At 51.5% G+C, this 16,171-nt stretch overlaps 5 protein-coding genes across 5 annotated transcripts; 3 read left to right on the top strand and 2 right to left on the bottom strand.

The window, feature by feature from the left end:
• Nucleotides 1–229: 229 nt before the first annotated feature.
• AtWU_04587 (MCM DNA helicase complex subunit MCM5) lies at nucleotides 230–2,576 on the top strand (the record flags this gene model as incomplete). The annotated part of the gene is made up of 4 exons (XM_035499698.1): nucleotides 230–366; nucleotides 432–558; nucleotides 615–2,020; nucleotides 2,084–2,576. 4 exons carry the CDS (start codon nucleotides 230–232, stop codon nucleotides 2,574–2,576), a joined length of 2,163 nt encoding a protein of 720 aa, XP_035355591.1.
• Nucleotides 2,577–2,852: 276 nt separating this feature from the next.
• On the bottom strand, nucleotides 2,853–3,938 carry AtWU_04586 (ribonuclease H family protein; the record flags this gene model as incomplete). The annotated part of the gene is made up of 1 exon (XM_035499697.1): nucleotides 2,853–3,938. One exon carries the CDS (start codon nucleotides 3,936–3,938, stop codon nucleotides 2,853–2,855), a length of 1,086 nt encoding a protein of 361 aa, XP_035355590.1.
• Nucleotides 3,939–7,921: 3,983 nt separating this feature from the next.
• On the top strand, nucleotides 7,922–9,040 carry AtWU_04585 (uncharacterized protein; the record flags this gene model as incomplete). Its single annotated transcript, XM_035499696.1, has 2 exons — nucleotides 7,922–8,021; nucleotides 8,088–9,040. 2 exons carry the CDS (start codon nucleotides 7,922–7,924, stop codon nucleotides 9,038–9,040), a joined length of 1,053 nt encoding a protein of 350 aa, XP_035355589.1.
• A 558-nt stretch (nucleotides 9,041–9,598) lies between these two features.
• On the bottom strand, nucleotides 9,599–11,791 carry AtWU_04584 (transcription factor TFIIIC subunit TFC1; the record flags this gene model as incomplete). Its single annotated transcript, XM_035499695.1, has 5 exons — nucleotides 9,599–10,928; nucleotides 10,990–11,098; nucleotides 11,150–11,227; nucleotides 11,286–11,595; nucleotides 11,651–11,791. The coding sequence occupies 5 exons, from the start codon at nucleotides 11,789–11,791 to the stop codon at nucleotides 9,599–9,601; spliced, it is 1,968 nt and encodes a 655-aa protein (XP_035355588.1).
• Nucleotides 11,792–13,713: 1,922 nt separating this feature from the next.
• AtWU_04583 (protein phosphatase 2A regulatory subunit RTS1) lies at nucleotides 13,714–16,156 on the top strand (the record flags this gene model as incomplete). Its single annotated transcript, XM_035499694.1, has 7 exons — nucleotides 13,714–13,737; nucleotides 13,861–14,196; nucleotides 14,313–14,912; nucleotides 14,976–15,329; nucleotides 15,391–15,561; nucleotides 15,620–15,747; nucleotides 15,811–16,156. 7 exons carry the CDS (start codon nucleotides 13,714–13,716, stop codon nucleotides 16,154–16,156), a joined length of 1,959 nt encoding a protein of 652 aa, XP_035355587.1.
• Nucleotides 16,157–16,171: the final 15 nt, after the last annotated feature.

Here is a 16,171-nt window from a genome sequence, read left to right as displayed (position 1 = left end):
AGGTTCACTAGTTTCTGCCGCCTCCAGCGGTCTGAAGAGCGGTGAGGGATGTGTGTTCTGCCTCAGGCATGAAGAAAACCACTTAACGCGTGAAATTGACGCGACGCGTTCGGCTCGTGTCCCGCCGCAAAAGTTATTTGCAGGTCCTTTTTTGCCCTGGCAATGAGACGGTCCCGAAATCAACACATCTCACAATCCCATCCCCGCAGTCCGCTCTAGTGTCTTCACCATGGACAGACGCACCCCTTATACCCTGAGTGTCCTCGCTCCTAGCGTCGATGGTGTGGAAGACTCTCGCTCTCAGATTCGAGCAAAATTAAAGGAGTTTGTGCTCGAATTCCAGCTTGACAATGCATTCATCTACCGGTATGTTTGGCCCTAGCCCGGATACAGTGAAGATTCAAGTCAACAAAAGCTAAGGTGGATGACAGTGACCAACTTCGCCAGAATGTTCTGGTCAAGCAATACTATTGCGATATTGATATCGCTCATTTGATCTCATACAACGAAGAGCTAGCACACAAGCTCACAACAGAGCCTGCCGACCTCATCCCCCTCGTGAGTTTCCATCTCCTAAATCCTTGAACCTCATCCTGACCAACAATGCCACTTAGTTTGAATCAGCGCTCCAAGATTGTACTCGCCGCATTGTATACCCCTCCCAGAGAGACATCCAACTACCCACCCATCAGCTTCTACTCCACTCCTCAGCTACACACATTTCGATCCGTGACCTCAATGCCACCAATATCTCGCACCTTGTTCGTATTCCAGGTATCGTCATTGGCGCTTCGACGATATCATCCAAGGCAACAGTGATGCACGTTCGGTGTAAGAACTGTGGTCACCACGAAGATCTTCAGGTCGATGGTGGTTTCTCGGGTGTTCAACTTCCCAGAAGATGTGGCCGACAGCAGCAGCCCGGCGACCCTCAGTCGGAACCCTGCCCACTAGACCCATACGTTGTGTCGCACGAAAAATGTCAATTCGTCGACCAACAGGTTCTCAAGCTCCAGGAAGCGCCTGATCAAGTGCCTGTTGGTGAGCTTCCCAGGCACGTCCTTATCTCAGCCGACCGTTACCTGGCCAACCGTGTTGTGCCTGGTTCCCGGTGCACAGTGATGGGTATCTTCTCTATCTACCAATCGTCCAAGGGTGGCAAGAAGGATGGCGCTGTGGCCATCCGCAACCCGTACTTGCGGGCGGTGGGCATTAGTAGCGATCTGGATCATACCGCCAAGGGTAGCGCCATTTTCTCTGAAGAGGAAGAGCAGGAGTTCTTGGAACTGAGCCGGCGTCCTGACTTGTATGAGGCTCTTGCTAAAAGCATTGCCCCGTCCATCTATGGGAATCTGGATATCAAGAAGGCCATTGTCTGCCTGCTCATGGGTGGTTCTAAGAAGCTTCTTCCCGATGGAATGAAGCTTCGTGGTGATATCAACGTACTTCTCCTTGGTGACCCTGGTACAGCCAAGTCACAGTTGCTCAAGTTCACTGAGAAGGTCTCCCCAATTGCGATCTATACATCTGGTAAGGGTTCTTCGGCAGCAGGTTTGACGGCCTCGGTCCAGCGCGACCACGCTACTCGCGAATTCTACCTGGAAGGAGGTGCCATGGTGCTCGCAGACGGTGGTGTTGTTTGTATCGATGAGTTCGACAAGATGAGAGACGAGGACCGTGTTGCTATTCACGAAGCCATGGAGCAGCAGACCATTTCCATCGCCAAGGCCGGAATTACTACTATTCTCAACTCTAGAACGTCTGTTTTGGCCGCAGCCAACCCTATCTTCGGTCGCTATGATGACCTCAAGACTCCTGGTGAAAACATCGACTTCCAGACGACAATCTTGTCTCGTTTTGATATGATCTTCATTGTCCGCGATGATCACGAGCGCAGCCGTGATGAAAGCATAGCCAGACACGTCATGGGAGTGCATATGGGCGGTCGGGGTGTTGAAGAGCAAGTTGAGGCTGAAATCCCGTTGGATAAGATGAAGCGCTACATCAGCTATTGTCGCACGTAAGTTGTCCTTCGCCTCGTATACCCGACATCTGAGTCAGAAACGCTAATACATCATTACAGTCGCTGTGCGCCCCGTCTCTCGGATGAAGCTGCTGAGAAGCTGTCATCGCATTTTGTCACCATCAGAAAGCAAGTCCACCGTGCTGAACTTGATGCCAACACCCGCTCTTCCATTCCCATCACCGTTCGTCAGCTTGAAGCTATCGTCCGTATTACCGAATCGTTGGCCAAGTTGAGTCTGTCACCTGTCGCCACTGAGGCTCATGTCGACGAAGCTATTCGTCTCTTCTTGGCCTCTACCATGGACGCTGTCACTCAAGGTGAAGGCCAGGGTAGCAAGGAGATGATGGAGGAAGCAAGCAAGATCGAAGACGAACTGAAGCGCCGCCTACCTATTGGATGGAGCACCAGTCTGGCGACGCTGAGACGCGAATTTGTCGACGGAAGGGGCTACACGGAACAAGCACTCAACCGGGCATTGGTGGTTATGCAACGACGAGAAACCGTTCAAATCCGGTCCGGTGGCTCACAAGTATACCGACACGGTGTCTAGTACTTCTTCATGTCTGCTTTTGATTTCACACCTTGCGATATTGTCACGAATGATCTTCCGATGTTAGTCTGCTGGGATGACTACGTATCAATTTGGGCTCGGGATTAACGGGGATGACTCGGTGTATGGCGTACTGCTTTGTTCACGGTGAACGACTGATCCGTTATTAGATGAGCGAATTTAACGAGAGACAATATAACAACAATAATATGGAATACCAACCAGTCTAGATGAGGAGGAAAGTCTTTGTATCAGTCAAACGCAATTTTCATATGCTCAGGATAACTCGAGGAAAGTGCAGTCCACTCTAACTGCATTGATTTGATCGATCTTGTCAGCCAGGTTGTTCATCATAAAATTTGTGATTGTCCTGGACAACAAATCAGCTCTCTTATGGCCCCGAACACACTGGTGTCCCGGAACCCAATGAAGCTCGACCTTGACTCCTATCGAGCAGAGCCGGTGAGAAAGAGCGTCAACAAGACGCACTAGACGGCCAGCGAGTGGGCTCAACTTCTTTGTTCTAGGCCGCAGCATTTCCATGGCCGCTTGGCAGTCCGTGAAGACCTGGACAACATGACCTGACACTTGAAGCCGCTCCAGGTGGCGGACTGCTGCTCTCAGACCGGCCCCGATAGCGAACAACTCAGCCAACTGGCTGAGCCGGATCTCTTCGAGGCAGTACAGCTCGTCCGCGTCTTGTCCGTTGTGCCCGTGGACAACTGCGACTCCAGATGGCGCTGCCTCGTTGGCGGCTGTCGATCCGTCCACCCAGAAGACATGATAGTCATCTGGGGACGTCTCTGTCACCTCCTTGGCATAGTTCAAAGCTTCTTGACGAGGCTTGATCAGCAACACTCTATCAAATCTATCATCCTCAATCCGGATGGTAGTTGGAGGCTGCTGCTGCTGCTGCTGCTTCTGTTTCTTTTTCTGATTCCCAGAGTGCTGCTTCCTACCCCCACGCTTGTTCGACTTCCTCGTCCCGATGGACTCGGTCGTTCCAGAAACGGAAGCAGCACCCCGATGCGGGTCTGCATGGCTTTGGGAATCTTCACTAGTGATAGTTCTGCTGCTAGCACTACTGCTAGTACTGCTGCTAGCACTTCTGCGCTTATACCGTCCGAAGACAGAGGCAGTACTACCCTCGTCTTGATTGGTTTGGGAATCTCGATTTCTCTGGCTGACGCCGTCAACCCGGTCAAGGTAAGGATCGATCACTTGAGAACCTCGAGCGTCGTCCTTAGCCCTCTGTGATTTGCCCTTCCTGGAAGGAGGCGTGCGCCCTCTGGATCCGATGTTTCGAGGAGCTCTGTGACCCCAACTCATGCTAGTCACCGCTGTGGGATTCTCAACCTCCATGACTATATCCCTCTGGAAATACATATGGTGAAATTCTTTCTGGGGAAAATACTTCGACCTATTATGTGAAATATGATACCAGGCAGCGTCTTACAGGTCTGATAAGAAAAAGGGAGATCGTCTTTGTTCGAAGAACTAATGATGCGCTATTGTGGCAGTGGGCGAGTGGATGGTTTCGAGACAAGAGCGGATGGGTGCCTCTGCACTGGAAGAGTGCCCCATATGAGTCAAGTCGACAATCTTTACGTCTTTGAAAGACAACATGTATGCAGCATTATGACGAGATGTCCAGTCAGCCATCGAACACTACAGAATGCCGAGATGTCTGGTCTGGGGGCTTATATGACAGACTGGAGAGCCAACGGTACGAAATATGGGTCCAAAAAGTATTTAGTTCGAAGTCTGATGGAATTTCGATTCTTACTGCAGCTCTACGCTCACAGCGTGAACCTATAATGTCAAACTACTGCATTGAAATACTTCTATCGAATCAGACTCCCATCCAAGCGTTGGATCCTGTCCTTTGAAGCAAATGGATGCAAGATAACAAAAATCTGGCTGTCTTTACTCCATGAGGTTTCTGGACCAACTATGACGCTTTCAGGGCTTTTGCGTGCTCGGTAGACGCCCGGGATGTTAAGGAGAGAACAAAGCATGGTAGCAATGCCAAGGCATCTCGAGTCGTATCAGTAAGCGCAGTTTGTGAGTTGATACAACGTTGGAATGGCTTGGGATTTTGTCAGATGCGCTCAAAGCCTACCATTTTGGTTTCTAATGATAACGTCCGTTGCAATCGTATGGCGGGGTTCAATCATCTATATAGATGCGGTAAGCGAAAGCTTAGTAGTTGTAGTCATGTTGACGATATCTTAGTCTCCACTATATATAGTAGCATTGGTTTGGTCTATCACCAGTCTTGCGATTCTGTTTATGAAAAGATTTACATATCACTATCCCAGGATGACTGCTTCATTTACTAGTAGCACTGCGCGACGTCTAGTACTTCACTAGTAAGTCTAGGCTGACTATCACCTGACCGCGTGAACCGAATGACGCCTAGTTCAGGCACTACAGGACTCCATGTGGTTACTATCATATACTTATTACCAGCTGCTAGTACTCATTTTCGACCATCATGCTTCAAGTGTACCAGGTAAAACAGAGCATCTCATACGACGCGCATGGGTCTGTCCCATAATATATTCTTAGTAGTACTAGTATCTACTTCGTCGACGAGCGGCGTGCAAAAGGGAGTAAGCTTCAAACATTACTCTGCTAACTTTTATAGCATTACATCACTTTGTTGATCAATGAACCGCATACTGACCGACCACTAGATTTATGTCAGGCTCATGAACGCGCGCTTTACTGTTAGCAGAAGACTTGGACTTTCTCTTCATAACGAACCGCTTGAAAGTTGACAACTCCACACCAGGTGTCCAAATGAGGGACAGACAGCACCATATAACGGGGTTAACCTTCGTCTCCACATCGATGTATAGTCAAAATACAAAGACACCGCAATTTACATGGTCATGGTCCCGCCGGAGCCACTGAACCATGGGTACGATGGGCTGAAGAGGCCCGCAGTCTCGACTGTCTGTTTTGCTGCCAGGGCATGCATTTTGATGATATTCGAATAAATATATGGGGCCGATATGTCCTCCTGATGTGATAGACCGTTAGCTCTGTTAGGCAAACGGTAGTATAGATGAGTTTCTGGGATGGTGTTAGCTAGGTAACTGAGGTGAAAGCTCAGGAACTGATTTCTGGTTCAGACCGCGCCGAACGGGACCAAACGGAAGGGTAACCAGCCAGAGGAAATTGAGAGGTGAGGTATGAGGCTTCGTGGCAACCGTGGCCGGGGTGATAAGTATGATCGGTCTGGTCTACATTCCAAGGGGTCCACAGTACAAGTATCTGACAGCATTCCTGAAGATCAAACGACCAGCTGGCAAGTGGGGTATGAAAATTACTTGACGCGCCGCGCGTGGTGAGAGAGGTACTATTTTCGCCCTGCCATGTCAAAAGGTTAACGAAGATTAACTCTTTTATGTCCGTGGCAGGGGAAGCAGAGGTATGTCATTGATTGCTTGCTCCACGGCTCTTGAGATGGCCATTGTCGAGAAAACCTAGTATCTGAAGCTTTCTGTATTTGAGGAATGAATGGATTGAGCGTGTCATTGTCGATAGGTAAACTGGTGGTCAGTCCATGTACTTTTCTTTCATTCACCACCGATACTTCCGATTCCGGCGCGTACCGTACATTCAGCCCCTGACTCCGGCCCAGACTTTGAGATCGTGTGCACATCTGTATAATTATAGCTGCGTACAGAGGAGGGATGAAGAAATTGCAGCGAGTAAGGACAGAAGTTCACACCTCACGTCCTAGAATCGGTGTTTCAGGTCCATGCAGCAGCGACAGAGACATGGGTCAGTAAGCGCCGGGGGGCAAATGGAACATTATATAGGAAGAACCTAATCAAAAGCGCTTCGAGCTGAAGAGAACAAGATAAATATATCATGATCGGTCGAATCTGGACTAGATCGACGCCTCTTGTATGCTGCTGTTACACCATGTACGGAGTTTCTATTGTCTATCTAGTGGCCAACCGACAATCAATAGACGGGCTGCCGTAGCGCCGGCTTCAAGGGGGTGTGCAGGTGGTGAAACATGGGGTGGGGATACGTGGTCGTGATAGACACGCGCGAAGGAGCGACGGGCGCGCCATGCGTCGTGGAGGGGACAGTTTGGTTGGTGAAGAGGCACGAAGGGGAAGAAAGGGTCGTGATGGCAACGCGTTGAAGGGGGGATGGATGGATGATGGACGGGTGGGGAGAGGGGGAGGGAGGAGGGAGGAGGGAGAGCAACTATGGAGACAAACGTTCAATAAGGTTTCAATGGAGTTTGATGATAGAAGTAGATTCTAAACTAGTGAAGAGGCAAAAGGCGATAGGCATTCTAGATGATCGACTATTCCCGATGATATCATGAGTAAGTAGTGAAGAAGAGAGAAAACATTAATCGCGAAATGCATCTTGCATGCCGCATTGGGGGAAGAAGTAAAAAAGTAAGCCCTGAATCGCGCGACGCGACGTGATCATGGAAGAAGGGCCGAAATGAGATGAGGGAGTCGCAGCCAATAATCGATCAATAATGGGTCTCGAAGCCTTGCATGGGACCATCGGTAGTTTAAGTCAGTTGTGGATTTAGCCTCCGTCTGGAATTCTCGGGGTTCCCTGGCCATCATCGATCCCATCCCATTTGGCGGGCGACACGAACTTGACGCGCTTCTTCGCCTTGACTCCATTCCTGCTTCTGACTTACTTATACAACTCCACCTCCACGTCCACGTCCACGTCCACGCTCTCGCGCTTCCCTTCCCCCTCCCCTCGTCGACTTAAATTCTTTTTCTCTTTTAAACATTTTTCCAAACCCTTACCCTTGAAACCCGTTCATCTGCATGTTTCGACTGTCGTGCAGAAACCTTGGAATGAGCCTTGAATGACCAGCAGCCCACCGTTTTCCCTGCCCTCTCCATTTTTAGGCATTCTTTCTCGGTTGACGCTGCCTACCACCACCTGCCTTTCAACAGCCCTTGCCTCACTCCAATTCTTATATCTCCTCGCCTGGTCCCCTCGTTCCTCTAGTCCTGTCACTTCCCATTGTCATTGTCTTTGTCCCCTTCTAGTCTGGACTTCAATAAAAGACTGGATCGTGGATTAACCTTAACTGCTTTCTCCATCCTATCCAATTCACTCAGCCTCTCCCGCTCCAATCCTGACCGTCGATCTTCTTCCCTCTCCAGACCGCCAATCAATCAACTAACCCCACTCACTTCACTCCCTCGACGCGACTTAAAACAACTCGTCTCCAACACGGCCTCGTTGCCTGTCTATACAGCTCTATACATCCCTTTCGGTGCACTCAATCCGCTGTTTGTTGTCTATTCCGGCCTGTATACAGCATGGCCGCTCTCACCATGACCCCTACCACCATGCGGCAGCCATTTGCCAGCTTGGACGCGCCACGCATGCGCTCCTTGCTCAAGACTAGAATGAACATGAAGAACAAACAAGATGGTACGAACACATCAAACTTCGCCCCATGCTCACCACGCGCGTCATAGCTAACATACTTTCTTATAGGTGCCATTCTTTCGGGAAAGAGACAGCCCCTGTCGGACGTGGACTCGGAGAATATCGACCCAACCACTTTCAAACAATCCGCCAAACGCAAGCGTGGTGCCGACGATGATGACCTGGAACCTGCCAAGGAACCCTGCAAGCCATTCAAAACCTCTCGCATGGTTCTGACCACCGTCAAGTCGACCACTGTCACTCCTCGCAAGCCAACCACACCCACCAAACCAACCGTGTCTACTCCCAAGTCCGCTCCCAACCTTCGGCCAGCTGGACGTTCACCACCGCCCAAGTCTTGCAAGCCATTCTCTCGTCGTTCTACTATCGCCAAAAGCCGTCCCGAGTCCGTTAACCGGAAATCCGTCCACCGCCCATTCTCTCTTGCAACCGCTCTGTCTGGCGCAAAGGCAAAGAGTCAGCCCAGCCCCAAAGCTCCTGCGTCCTGGTCATTCGATATCCATGTGGACACCGAACAGGAAGAGATGACCAACCTCATGCAACACTCCACCTGTGTCCTGGACATCAGCGACCAGGAAGGGAAAGTTGAGACCTCTGGTCGAGGCAAGGAGAATGTACCTCCGGCGGAACTCGGACTTGACCTTCCCCGTTCTCGTCAGCAGGAGTCCCCTGCGGCTGCGGCGCGCAAGTCTGTCATGCTGGAGGAGTCTCGTGAGCCGTTGGGAGACCTCAATGCCGCCGACTACTACGGTGATGACTGCCATGCCTTCTCCTATGCCGTTGTCTATGATGACGAGGCCGACGAGAACGCGAAGAAGGCCCCATCAGTACCACGCTCCACCCCCAACTCCGCCCGCAGCAAGCTTTCCAACGTCTCCTCCGTCTCTTCCTTGCTTGAAGTAACCGCCCCTGCCAAGCCTACCGCTGAGGTTGAAGCTGAGGCGGCAATCGAGATCTGGGAGAGCGAGAGTGCTGCGGAAGAAGCCGCCGATGCCAACTGAGTCCGCGGCCACCACTTGATAGCTCGCCTCGGACTATCACCCATCATTCATACCAACAAGAGTTATACTATATGGCGTTCGGATTACTTCAGGGTTGTACAGCATCGTTTTTGGATACCCTACCTATACAGTCTTTTTGATTTCGTTTGGAGCCCGTTTTATACCGACCAGATCCGTCACGAGACGAATTTTCTTGAGTCCTTTTTCCTATTATCACGTCCAGAACCTACACCACATTATACCTTCCTACTCGACTTCCCACTGTCTTACCCGAACTACTACCTACCTCGACACGAGTCACTATCATTGGCCTGGAGTATAATGGCCCCCTCCGTCACCCTCATTTGCGCATCTGATGAATACTGCGTCCGTTACCTACCTACCTCCTAATGACCTAAGAATGTGTTACGTCGCTTAATGCCTGTATGAGATACATACCCTCAGTCTAATCAAAAGCAAAAAAAGAGAATGAGAATACAAATAAAAATACAATTATTATCAACAAAGTCCTTTCCATAAACTAGTAATCAGTAAATTGCATTTACAGTGGAAGTACACTTAAGCTCTTCGTCTCGTAGCTCTTGTAGTCTCAACGCCACCCATCTCCGTATCCTCATCTTCCCCGCCGTCATCCTCATCAGACTGTTCCTCATCCTCGTCCACATCTTCATCCTCATCATCCACCTGTCCCCCACCCGACACTGCCGCCGCTTCCGCCACAGCCTCCGCCAACTCCTCCTGCTCAAACGCCTCTTCCTCCCCCTCACTCAACATCTCCCCGCCACCATCCCCATCCCCATCACCACCCACCTCATCCTGAAACTGCACCCTCCGATCCGCCCTCTTCTTCCCCTTCCTATTACCCTCCTCCCCAACCTCCTCCCTCCCCACCACCCCCTTCTTCCCAGCAGCAGCACCACCAACCCTCTCCTTCCACGCCGGCGCCCCCTTAATAATCCCCCTCACCTCCGTCGCCATCATCATCTCCCTCTGCGACGCCACCGCCGGATCAAGCCAAAAGTCCACCATGACCGACTCCGGCGTAGCATGATCCGGCAACTTGACAATATTCGCAAACTCGACCTCATCATCCAACATCTTATCATCCAACAGCGCAAGCACCTTCGCCCGCATAATCGTCTTCGTCTTCGCCAACGTCCCATTCCCGAACCACCCATCCGTCAAAATATCACATTCCTCACGCAGGAACCCGGCCGGAGGCGGATCCGATGGGAATAAGATCCTCCGGAGTGTGGGGTCCGTCACGTCGCAGAACATCCACATGCGTCCGTCGCGCGGGAGCGGCAAACACCCTGTGAACAGGTGGGTTGTTGTGGGGAGTTGTTGGGTTTCCGTAGGTTGGTCTGGGTGTTGGTGATTATGAGTTTCGTCGAGGTATTGGGGTACTTCGCCGGCGCGGGCGACGGCGTGACGACGGCCTGTGTACCCGTCTCGTGCGACTTCGGCTTCTCGGGGTAGGATTCGGAACATGGCTGTTTGGTAGATTCGGTAGGAGGGGTCGGTGCGTGGGTCGTGTCCGTATTTGATTATGGCGTCGCGCCAGGGCCCCGAGCGGAAGATGTACCCGACGTAGGGGATTGCGTGGCGGAGGGCGTAGCGTTGTTCGATTGTCGGTAGGGAGTTGCGTAGGCCGCGGCGTGTCCAGGCGGGGCGTTGTTGGAAGAGGGTTTCCACGGCGGTGATGGTTTCTTGGAGCGTTTTGTCGAGTGTGTGGATGGGTGGGCAGTTCGTGCGCGGGGAGGTTGGGACCGTAGCGATGTCGTAGGATACGAGGTGGGTTAGGACTTTTACCACGCGTTGCGTGTTTACTGTTGTTATGTTGCCCGAGTTGTCGATGGCTTGTCGGACGGTGGGGTTTTGGCGGTAGCTTTGGGGTTTGATGTTAGTTGGATGTTGGGTTGGGAATGGGCATGGGGATGGGGGCTTACATGTAGGTGAAGGGGATGTCTCCGAAGCTGAAGGACGGTGGAGGGATGATGTCCACGTCGGTGATAGCACCTTTGCTCATGTCGAGGTCGAATTGCTTCATTTTGTCGTCTGTATCCAGTCAGTTTGTGTCGGATGGTGGTGTGGGAGTAGGACTCGTACAGTCAAATGGCAATATCTGCTCCCGGAATCGGTTGGCAAAGGAACTGGAGCCCGTAGAGAAGACAAAGTCCGGCATTCCTGGTTGTGTAAGTATCCTTTAGAATAATACTTCAATGTAGGTAGTCTGTAGACTCACCCCGAAACACATGTGTCCGGTTAACCAAGCCCACCGGCTCGACCTGATACCTGGATGCATTGTCACTCAGACTCCGTAGCAGTTCTCGAGCACTGCGTCGGTGCGGCTCCGTATGCACCGTGGACACGGCAACGCCGCTAAAGGGCTCATTCGAGCCCTTCTTCCGCTTGCGACCTGTCCTCTTTGGTACCGTCACCTTTAGAAGGATGTTGTTGGACGGTAAGCTGGTCGACTGGAGCGGCCTGGACATGGCATCCTCCGGCCGCAGAAGCAGATGAGCCGGGCTGTCAGGCTTGGGGGGATGTAATATCTGGAGTAACTTGTCAGTCCTTCTGAGTGATAGTCAATTGGATGGCTTGACGTACTTTGGTTATGCCCGCATCACCTTTCAGCGTGTCGACGGCCTTGTCAAGGTTTCTGATAATGGCTGGATGCTCGACGCTGACGATGCGACGTGAAGGTATTTGGTAAAATGGCGCTGTTCTGGCGCCATGTTGGTCTGTCATGTTGTCTGTAGGGCGTAGATGCACCGTTTGTGTCCCTTGTTGGGCTATTTAAATCATGTGTCAGGAGCGTTTGGGGAAAATGCTATCCCTAGGTCGAAGCTATATAAATGCGGATAAGTCTGCACAAATATGGAGCTAGGATTGACGTCAACCGTTAGTATCCAGGGGTCTTAAAGTTAATTCACATCTACTACAACTTGCTGAGCCGGTGAATTGGTTCACTAGATCAGGCTCGATACCAGAGTGTTTCTCGTAACCATACTAAACTACTACAGCAGAATCCCCATTCCTGTGTATGCTTCACAGCCAACCTGGAGGGGAAAGATGGATGTCGATGCTAGGAATCTGCAAGTCACATGACCAGCCAACAGCCACACCATCATCCCGAATCCCCCGTCAAAAAATTAGATGGGAGGGAAAAAAAGCCGCGACTGAGACATGCTGGATGGGTGGATAGCTATTTTCTTTCCTCTAATAAGATGATGCGGTTGCTTTCTTTTCTTTGTTGTTATTATTATTATTATTATTTTTAATACGAGTTTCTTACTCGGGGGGGAATGCGCTGTCTGGCTGACCCCTTGCCTGTAGTTGCACTTCGAGACAGTTCAACATGAACCCTCCGGAGGGTGGGAGAGTACTTGTAGTGGTAGATGGTCTAAGTATAAATTTCGTAATGCTGAGGCGCTGCCCCTCCCATTTCATTTCATTTGGACCTCTTAAAACCGGTTGATTCCCGATTCCCATCGTGCTGGTGGTCGGCAGGTAAAAAAAGGTAGTTTGGTAAAAGGGACCCAACCAGGTCCACGACCTGACCTGCAACCACTAAGAAGACTACGTCCGAGCGCTCTTCTAGTCAGTTCAGTTCAATCAGTCAGTTAGCCACAGCCTCAGGCCAGTCTGCTGCTCTGCTTCTCCTCCCCCCCCCCTCCCCGACCTCAGCTTGATACGACTAACTACTATCGCATCAATCAATCCCTTACAATTCCCAGACTGCTCGACTGGACTGGTTTCTCGTGCTTTCTTTACGGTTGAATGCGCTGACGATAGAAATTCTGATTTACTCCTTACTCCTCTTCTTTTGATTCTTTTTCTGCCAACTGCGACCGTGTGGTTCTAGCACTCTTTCTACTTTGCTACTATTCCCACTTCTTCTGCTCTCTTCATTCCCCCGGGGGCCTCAATTCATTTGCACCCCGCTTCCCGGCAGCCGCTAAGCGACACGGAAAGAGACGATCGACTCCAGCAAACCAGACCGACTGACTACTGGCTGCTCCCTATACCGCTCCCGTTCGCGCCAAACAGTGAAGCGTGCCTGTCTGAGAGATCCTCCTCCCTCCCACTCCCACTCTCCCCCAATTCGCCCCGATACCCTGAACTGAACTTCCTCTGAGGTAAGTCCTGCAGCTATAGTTTCCTGTTCCTCTTGCGCTTTCGGGAAACTGTTCTTGTGTGTTTTGATCCACCTCTCTCTTTTCTTCTCCCCCTATCAAACATCCCCCTTTCTGGTGTGTGATTACACCTTCCATCATCCGCTGGTTCTTTTGGGATCCTACCGCCTCACCCCGGTGCTCTGCGTTGCTGGCCTGGTGTCCACCATTTCCCACTCCCCTCATCCTACTATTTTCTATTTCTTTGATTTTGTATATTTCCCACCCCTGCGATTTTTGCCATGAGCCTTGTTCCTGGACCTTGTGTCTCTCCCGTCAATCCGATTCGAGCGCTATGTTAGGTGGTGTTGTGGTTGGAAATGCTCATGTGGTCATTCCCAGGCCGACATAAATAAATCCCGACGTGGCTCTCCTGAAATTGCCTCCGCGCTATACCAACACCCTCCCCCATCCCTCCTGCTAGTGTGCGGCATCTTGCTGCACTGGCACCGAGATTGAGACCGAGTACATGTGGCTGTTCGACTAGTCGTGACAATGAAGGGCTTCAGACAGAGAGTGGTGAGTGTTCCCTGTCCACTTCCGCTGCCCCCTACACCCCGTTCCCCGCCTCCCTCCTGCCGATGATCAGCTCTCGTCCAACCCACCCCCCCAAACTGCCGGGATGCAGGCTAATTTGCCCAGCATGAACAGTTGTCGAGGGCAAAAGACGCAAACAAATCCTCGAAGAAGAAAGACTCCTCCCACTCGTCCCAAAACAATGCCGCCCTCGGAGTCAACCACGGACAGCAGTCCTCTTCCCCTAACCAGGGCACCCCGACTTCGTCTACCACATCCGTGAATGATACTCGAGGAAAGTCGCCGGACAATGGCTCGCAGGCAGGAATGTATCCTGGTCAGTACTATATCCCGCAGGGCGCAGGCTTGGTTGGTCAGCCCGTGAATAACGGTGGACCAGGTACGCCCACGAAGCAGGGACAGCAGATGGCTCCGAGCGTGGTCATCAGTCCAAGCGCACCGGTGAGCATCCCTTCCATTATGGAAGCGCCTACGCTGTGGTTATCCCAAACCTGGCTTAATGGTAACTTTCATCGATTATTTGGTTCGGGGCTGACCCTTATCCTTCATTCGCATAGCATGTCCCTCCCCCCGGAGCCGCCGAAACCATGCCCGGGGATCTCGCTCCCCCACGGAAGTCGCACGTCTTCGATCGCCTTCAGACGACACCCAAGGATATGTCCGAAGGAATCCGAACCCCTAAGCGCCAGCATTCATCGCGCTTCGATATTTCCGATCAGCGCCAAAGAGAGTTGGAAAAGCTGCAGGGCTTCCACGAGGTTCCCCCGAATCGTCGCCAAGAGTTGTTCATGCAGAAGATCGATCAATGCAACATCATCTTCGACTTTAACGACCCTACTGCCGACATGAAGTCCAAGGAGATCAAGAGACTGGCGCTCCATGAGCTCCTAGACTACATCGCCAACAACCGTTCGGTTATCACGGAACCCATGTATCCCCGTGTAGTCGAGATGTTCGCAAAGAACCTTTTCCGACCCATCCCGCCCCCGGTGACTCCCCAAGGCGAGGCGTTTGACCCAGAGGAGGATGAACCGGTGTTGGAAGTCGCATGGCCCCATATTCAGGTGGTGTATGAGTTCTTCTTGCGGTTCATCGAGAGCCAGGACTTTAACACCAACATTGCCAAGCAATACATTGATCACCACTTTGTGCTTCAGGTATGTCTTCATACTCTTCTGCTGGATGATGAGGCCTAGGGCCGTCCAACTAATGCGCCGCAGTTGCTGGAGCTGTTCGACTCGGAAGACCCTCGTGAACGTGACTTCCTCAAGACAACCTTGCATCGTATTTACGGAAAGTTCTTGAACTTGCGATCATACATTCGCAGATCTATCAACAACGTCTTCTTCCAGTTCACATATGAGACCGAGCGATTCAATGGAATCGCAGAACTACTGGAAATTTTGGGATCTATCATCAACGGCTTTGCCCTTCCTCTGAAGGAAGAACACAAGCTGTTCCTGACACGAGTTCTGTTACCTCTACACAAAGTGAAGAGCTTGAGCATGTACCACCCGCAGTTGGCCTACTGTATTGTTCAGTTCCTGGAGAAGGACTCGTCATTGACGGAAGACGTAAGACCGCACCCGGTTCCTGCCTCGTCGCGGCTTGAAGGCGTTACTGACTATGGGATAGGTGGTCCTTGGTTTGCTGCGCTACTGGCCCAAGACCAACAGTACAAAGGAGGTTATGTACCTGAACGAGGTGGAAGACATTTTCGAGGTCATGGACCCTGCCGAATTTGCTAAGGTCCAGGTGCCTCTGTTCCAACAGCTTGCGAAGTCTGTCGCTAGCCCGCATTTCCAGGTTTGTTATCCAGAGATCGATGCAAGATTCCGAGCAGAAGCGCTAACTGCTCGTCAAGGTCGCGGAACGAGCGCTCTATTTCTGGAACAATGAATACTTCTGTAACCTCGTTAGCGACAACGTGGAGATCATTCTGCCGATTATGTTCCCTCCTTTGTATGAGAACTCCAAGGGCCATTGGAACAGGTAGGTTGATGATAATTTGACTGCCCCTTCCGCAGCGGCTGACTGTTGCAGAACAATCCACAGTATGGTTTACAACGCGATGAAGATGTTTATGGAGATCAACCCACAGCTTTTCGACGAATGCTCTCATGAATACAATGAGCGCCAGAACAGCGCTGAAGAGCGCGAAATGGGCAGACAGCAGAGATGGGAGAAGGTCTTGGAACGCGCTAAAGACAGGAAGAATGGGGTCGCTGTGCCCCCACAATGCCAAGTTGCGGAGATCCCCGTCCATCTAGATGACATCGACCAAGTGGCACACGACAGTCAGAAGCGTCTCCATGCCCTGAAGTTGGATGACTCGAGCTCGACCGAGCGCCGGCCCCGAGAAAGCACGGCATCTTCGGTAAGTACCGAGCGCCCCGAGTAGCTTGTGTGGTCATGT

Source organism: Aspergillus tubingensis, assembly GCF_013340325.1.
Source record: "Aspergillus tubingensis WU-2223L DNA, scaffold_6, whole genome shotgun sequence".
Lineage (NCBI taxonomy): Eukaryota > Fungi > Ascomycota > Eurotiomycetes > Eurotiales > Aspergillaceae > Aspergillus > Aspergillus tubingensis.
This window is presented reverse-complemented; position numbering and strand designations above follow the sequence as displayed.